This window comes from Capsella rubella, unplaced genomic scaffold (genome assembly GCF_000375325.1).
Source record: "Capsella rubella cultivar Monte Gargano unplaced genomic scaffold, Caprub1_0 scaffold_173, whole genome shotgun sequence".
NCBI lineage: Eukaryota > Viridiplantae > Streptophyta > Magnoliopsida > Brassicales > Brassicaceae > Capsella > Capsella rubella.
Genome location: NW_006238755.1, coordinates 1 through 6,863, shown reverse-complemented (window position 1 = coordinate 6,863; position 6,863 = coordinate 1). Strand labels below are relative to the sequence as shown.

General features: G+C 47.0%; 1 protein-coding gene and 1 pseudogene across 1 annotated transcript; both read left to right on the top strand.

Moving 5' to 3' along the window:
• Nucleotides 1-625: 625 nt before the first annotated feature.
• Nucleotides 626-2,733, top strand: LOC17874258. The gene is made up of 2 exons (XM_023781552.1): nucleotides 626-2,582; nucleotides 2,696-2,733. The coding sequence occupies exons 1-2, from the start codon at nucleotides 626-628 to the stop codon at nucleotides 2,731-2,733; spliced, it is 1,995 nt and encodes a 664-aa protein (XP_023637320.1).
• An 18-nt stretch (nucleotides 2,734-2,751) lies between these two features.
• On the top strand, nucleotides 2,752-6,851 carry LOC111830137 (annotated as a pseudogene).
• The last annotated feature ends 12 nt before the right edge of the window (nucleotides 6,852-6,863 follow it).

The window sequence follows — 6,863 nt, the reverse complement described above, 5'->3', positions numbered from 1 at the left end:
GGTAGAACAATACAAAACCAAAAAAAAAAAACAAAAAAAAAGCAGAATTATTGCTCTAGTTAAACTGTAGCGTTGGCTTGACGTGCTCTCTCCACAAGCTACAATGATCCCACAACACAAAATATAAAGAGAGAAAGAGAAAGAGAAAGAGGAAGAAAGAGCGCACAAGGTCAACTCATCTAAGTCACATATATATCTCGAAATATAAATGAAGAAAGGTTTTTCAAAAGTTTTGGATCTTGACTCTCTCCGAATTCCAAATTAGGCAAGTTTCTTGCTTCCCCCGCCGGTCAAGGAGGTGCTTTCTTTTCCTGATGGTTCGTCCGATGCCCCTTTGTTCTTCTTTCTCCCTGGGTCATCGCTGAATCCAAAGGACGCTGTGATGCTGTTTACGCCTTCCCTCTTTGGTTCTCTTCTGTTGTCCTTTGTTGGAGACACGATTCCCCTGCTCTCTCTTTTTTGGATTTCTCTGAGCTTTGAGATCACTCTCAAACCTTAGACGCCCTCTACTTATTCTCAGGCTGTTTTCCTTTTCCTCTCACCTTTCCTGCTTCCGGTGATTTTGACTATAAACTTTTATCCACATCCTGCGTTTTCTTTTTTCTCTCCTCAGCAACTCAGCATCATGTCTCGTCGTCCCCGGGCAAGTTGGTACAGATCCTCTCCACCTCCCCAGGCTGCAAATCTCCCTGTTTTAGAGGACAATGATGATGAAGTGGTGGTTCTTCCACCTGTGGACAACTCGGCTATAATCTCTCGCCTTAACCTCAGTCTCGTTGGCAGAATGTTTCACCGTGGAGGTCGGAGCATGGCTGCTCTCGTTTCTACCCTCCCCAAGGAGCATATTTGGGACTTAGAGGGACATGTTCGTGGTATCCCTCTCGGAGAATCTCGCTTTCAGTTCTTCTTCGAAACTGAAGCGGACCTACTCAAGGTCTTGAATAAGCGTCCCTGTCACTTCAACCACTGGTCCTTCGCTTTGGAGAGATGGCAGCCGCACATTGGTGCTTCCTTCCCCGACACCATGACTTTTTGGATCCGCATTGATGGTATCCCTGCTGAGTATTGGGTTTTTGACTCTCTCTCCGCCTTTGGAGCCTCTCTTGGTACTGTCCGGGCAGTTGACACTACCAAAGGCAGGATACAAGTCTCTGTTCAAGCTGATGCACCCCTGAAGTTTAAGAAACAAGCACAGATCCCAACTGGTGAAACTGTTTCGGTCTCCTTGCTTTATGAGAAACTCCACAGGTGGTGTTTATACTGCCGCCGGATTTGTCACGAACCTGAATCTTGTCCTCTCCTGGATAAGGATCAGCGAATCCTCTACCAGAAGCAGTTCGACCTGGAGAAGTCCCTAAGAGCTCCTCCAAGGGATGATAGCTCACACTCTCGTCTTCTTCCTCGACCGAGTGGAAGACGTCCATTGGAGAACCGCCAGTCTGACCGTTCTTCCCTTCACCCAAATCAGCGTGACTCTTCGCCTAGCCGGGTGGTGAGAAAAGAGAAAGCTCGTCGTGAGGCTCCCTATCAAGTTCCTTCCCGTAGGGAAGGCGCTCCTCCAGCCCCCCACCGATCTCACCTGCCACATCAAAAGCATATTTCAGACCCAAAAGGGAAAGGCAAGATGGATGATGTTGAGAATGATGACGAGAATCATGAAAACTTTTCCCCACGTAACCGGTCGGTCCTGCGTATTGGTGATGATGGTGTTATCCCTCAGAACATCTCACAGCACTCGAATCCCAAGCACTTGGAGTTGACTACAGTTTCTGACTCACAAGCTACGCTCTCTGATCCCTACCTCTCCCAGGCCAAGGCAAAGCAAGACTGCCTCTCCCCAGATTACGCCCGCGATCGTCCCTTCCGTCTCACTCTTCAGAAGAAATCAAAGCTCCCATCATCTAGTCACCAGTCTCCCGGGAGCAAGTCCGGAACCTCGACGCATAATCCTCCCGAGATAGGAAGCTCGGCGAAAAAATCCCTGAACTTCAATGTTCAGGAGAAAAATGGTGTGGATCCTCATCCCCCTCTCTCTTTTGCCAACCTATCCTTGGATAATCAATCCACCCAGAGACGTAAAAGTTGGTATGAGATGACCTTGGAAGAAGAGGCGGAGAACGCTGTGGCTGAAATCTCTCCCTTCTCGGCTCCTGCCGCGGTGGATCCTCCCCTAGCTCCGGTTGATGCCCAGGCTGTTTGGGCGCCGCCTTTCGCCTCCGACCAGGCGTTTGAAGCTGCGCAGATGGACGACCCCGATGCGGATAGCTTTGGCTCCATGGATGATGAAATGTTTGCGAACGATGACCTTCTGGGTGAGGATCTTCATGCATCCCTCCAGAATCAGGAAGCCGCTCACCGTCCGCTGTCTCCCCCAGTAGCGATTCCGGCGAGTAAGGCCGAGATAAAAACTCTGAAGAGCAAGATTGTCTCGGGCTCCTCCGTGCTTAGTGATGGGCCTCCTGCTGTTTCCAGGCCCACTACGAAACCTTCTCCATTGATTGCTGGGCCGTCCAAACGATCCATTAAGAGCCCATCTCTCCATGTGAATTCGGCTTCAAGGAAAATTAAGCTTGCTAAAGGAGGTACTCCCCGTAAGCGCCACTCGTCCAAATCCGGTCACTCAAGGCCGAGATCATCAAGGAAGACTTCTTCTTCGGTTCCCCGAGCTAGTGCTAACCCATTTTCTACCTCCAAGACTCCCGATCACCTTGTTACTCCCGAGGGGCCTCTTAACCCCCCCGGGACCGCTCCATGAAGATCTTAGCTTGGAATTGTCAAGCCCCGGGACCGCTCCATGAAGATCTTAACTGGAAGAACTTTGTCGTAAATTCTCTCCAGGTTTTCTTTTTTTATCGGAAACAAAAAATGATCGTAGTTTTCTAGAAGATTTGCAAATCAAATTAGGCTTTGACTCCCTTCATACTGTAGACCCTTCTGGCTATAGTGGGGGTCTTGCTCTTATGTATTCCCGTGATTATCCGGTTCAATTCTTGTATGTTAGCAATCGTGTACTTGATATTGAAACAATTATTGAAGGAAATCGGGGGTTTTTATCCTTTGTGTATGGTGATCCGGTTGTTCAAAACCGAGAAGAAGTTTGGGAAAGACTAACTCGCATAGGAATCTCTAGATCGGAACCATGGTTCATGATTGGAGATTTTAATGAAATAATCGGAAACCATGAAAAACTAGGGGGGAAAAAACGATCTGAATCCTCCTTCCTTCCTTTTCGGGCAATGATCAACAATTGTGGTATGCTCGAATTTCCCTTCCAAGGAAACTCACTCTCTTGGGCCGGGCGTAGAAAATGTGGTCTTATCCGGTCCCGACTAGATAGGGCCCTTGGAAACGAAGAATGGCATAATATTTTTTCCCACACAAATGTGGAGTACCTTAAAATGTGGGCATCTGACCATAGGCCCCTTTTGGCTACTATCAGTAATAAACCTCATAAATTCATCAAGAGCTTTATGTTTGATAAGCGTTGGATTGGCAAACCAGGGTTTAAGGAAGCAGTTAAAAAAGGTTGGTCCTTCCCTAGGCAACGCATAGGGGGTTTTTTCCCACGAAAAATCAGGAATTGCAGAATTTCGATTTCAAAGTGGAGAAAATTAAATGTTACAAATTCTCAAAAGCTCATCTTATCCCTCCAATCCCAGATAGATGCAGCAAATGAGAATGAGAACATCTCCTCCGAAGCTCTTCTAGCTTTGAAGTGGAAACTTTGTGATGCGTATCGCGAAGAAGAATTATATTGGAAATTAAAAAGCAGAGAATCGTGGTTACAAGCTGGAGATAAGAATACTAAATTCTTCCATGCGATTACCAAACAACGAAGAGCCAGGAATAGAATCACGGGCCTACTTAATAAGGATAATCAATGGATTGCCAAGGAAGAGGACATTGAAGAGGTTGCGGTGGAGTATTTCTCTGATCTTTTCTCGTCTTCCAATCCTCGTGATATTCAAGCTGCCGTCCAGGATGTACCTGTGAGTATTACCGACGATATGAACCAAAAGCTCCTGGAGACAATCTCTTCAGAGGAAATCAGGAAAGCACTATTCTCTCTTAATCCCGAAAAAACCCCTGGGCCTGACGGATTAACAGCTCTATTCTACCAGAAATTTTGGGATATTGTTGGGTGTGACCTAATCAAACTTGTCCAAGACTTTTTCACTACGGAAACCTTTGATAATTCCTTAAATGTGACAAACATCTGCCTTATCCCTAAGACAACACGCCCACGTTCGATGAATGAATTCCGCCCAATTAGCTTGTGTAACGTAAGTTACAAAGTCATCTCCAAGGTTCTTAGCACGCGGCTAAAGAAACTACTTCCGGATCTTATATCCGAGACTCAATCGGCCTTTGTGTCAGGGCGACTTATCACTGACAATATCCTGATTGCGCAGGAAAATTTCCATGCTTTACGGACAAACTTGTCGTGTCGAAAGAATTTTATGGCTATTAAGACTGACATGAGTAAGGCATACGATCGGGTGGAATGGCCCTTCCTTGAGGCATTAATGGCCAAAATGGGGTTTACCCAGAAATGGATTAACCTGATTATGTTCTGTATTAAATCCGTTTCGTACAAAGTTCTCATTAACGGCTCGCCAAGAGGCCATATTCAACCCTCTAGAGGTATTCGACAAGGTGACCCGATCTCGCCCTTTCTCTTCATTTTATGCACAGAAGCCTTAGTTGCCCAACTAACTGAAGCTGAATGGGCGGGAAGAATTCAAGGGCTACAAGTTGCGCGGGCAAGTCCCTCGACTTCCCATCTCCTTTTTGCGGATGATAGTTTGTTCTTTTGCCGGGCAACTCCTGCTCAAGGCCAGGCAATTTTGGATATAATCCGCTGCTATGGCGAGGCCTCTGGGCAACAACTAAATGAAGCAAAATCTTCAATTATGTTCGGACATGAGATTGATTCTCTTACCCGGATTACTATTAAAAACACCCTTAATATTCACCTAGAGGGTGGGATGGGTACCTATCTTGGGTTACCAGAGAAGATTCATGGCTCGAAAACCCAAGTCTTTTCCTTTGTTCGAGACCGCCTTCAGAGCCGTATCAATACCTGGTCGTTAAAGTTCTTGTCTAAAGGAGGCAAAGAGGTATTGATTAAATCAGTGGCGCAAGCTCTTCCGACATATGTAATGTCGTGTTTTCTATTGCCTAAGGCAATTCAAACCAAGCTTAGCAGTGCCATCTCCAATTTCTGGTGGAGTTCCAAAGAGGATAGTAAAGGCCTCCACTGGTTAGCTTGGGAGAAACTCTGTACCCAATACTCAGATGGGGGTCTAGGGTTTCGGACCTTGGAAGAATTTAATCTAGCATTATTAGCTAAGCAAATGTGGAGACTCTTAAGGTTTCCAAATTCCCTTTTGAGTAGAGTCATGCGGGGTCGGTACTATCGCTTTAGCGATCCCCTTGAAATTGTGAGGGTCAATCGTCCCTCTTATGGCTGGAGAAGCCTTTTCGCGGCCAAACCTCTTCTAGTCTCTGGTCTGAGGAAAACTATTGGGTCCGGGATGCTCACCCGGGTCTGGAAGGACCCCTGGATTCCAACAATTCCTCCTCGACCGGCTAAGAGTATTCTTGACATTCGAGACCCGCACCTTTATGTCAATGATCTAATGATAAGAGATACACAAAACTGGAATTTACCCCGCCTGCGGGAATTGGTGGCTCCGGAGGACATTCCGCTTATTTTGGGCATTAGACCTAGCCGAACCTACCTGAGCGATAACTATAGTTGGGTTCATACCAAGTCAGGGAATTATACTGTTAAATCAGGATACTGGGCCGCCAAAGCCCTTTGTCGCCCATCTTGTGACCTCCCTTCTCAGGGACCAAGTGTTATGGCACTTCAGGCACATGTTTGGAAAACTAAAACCACAAGGAAGATTAAACACTTCCTATGGCAATGTCTATCAGGTTGTTTGGCTACATGTCAACGCCTTCACTACCGTCATATTGGACGGGATAAAGGATGCCCCCAATGTGGCGCTGAAGAAGAAACAATAAATCACCTTCTTTTTGAATGCCCCCCGGCTCGTCAGGTCTGGGCCCTCTCTCCCATCCCGACCTCTGGGAATCACTTCCCAAATTCCTCTTTATTCTCTAATTTTGACTTCCTATTTTGGAGAGGTCAAGATACGGGGATAGAAGTCACAGCATTACAAGCCTTCCCGTGGATCCTATGGTTCATTTGGAAGGCCCGTAATCGTTTTGTTTTCGAGAATCTCCGGGTCTCACCGGATGAAACCCTTAGCCTAGCTGTGCAAGAGGAGGATGTCTGGCGAAAGGCCACTGCAAAAGCCTCGGAACCAGACTCCTCCGTACACACCCAGGTTAATCCTCCAATGGCCTCTCATACTGAATTGGAATGTCATTGTGATGCCTCATGGTCCCCTTCTGATCCGCTGTGTGGAATGGGATGGGTGCTGACTGGAGATCTCTCCGTCAAACATTTAGGACTACGGAGTATTCGACGGAGTCTCTCTCCCCTCCACGCCGAGTTTGACGCCCTACTATGGGCTATGGATTGTATGATTCAACTGGGACAAACTTCTGTAAGTTTCGCTTCAGACTGCTCTGATCTTATTGCTTTAGTGGAAAACCCCAAGGACTGGCCAACCTTTGCTGCAGAAGTCGCCTCTTTCAAATCCCTTCAAGCTATGTTTCCGACGTTCCGATTACGTTTCCTCCCTCGTCTTTCCAATCTCCGGGCTGACCTCCTCGCTAAGAAAGCCCGAGCCCGAGACTGCATCTTCTCCCATATGAGCACTTCGACCCCTAGTTGGCTCTTCCTAGCGGAGAGTATCTTCCCGATAGTGTCATAGACCCTTTGTTTC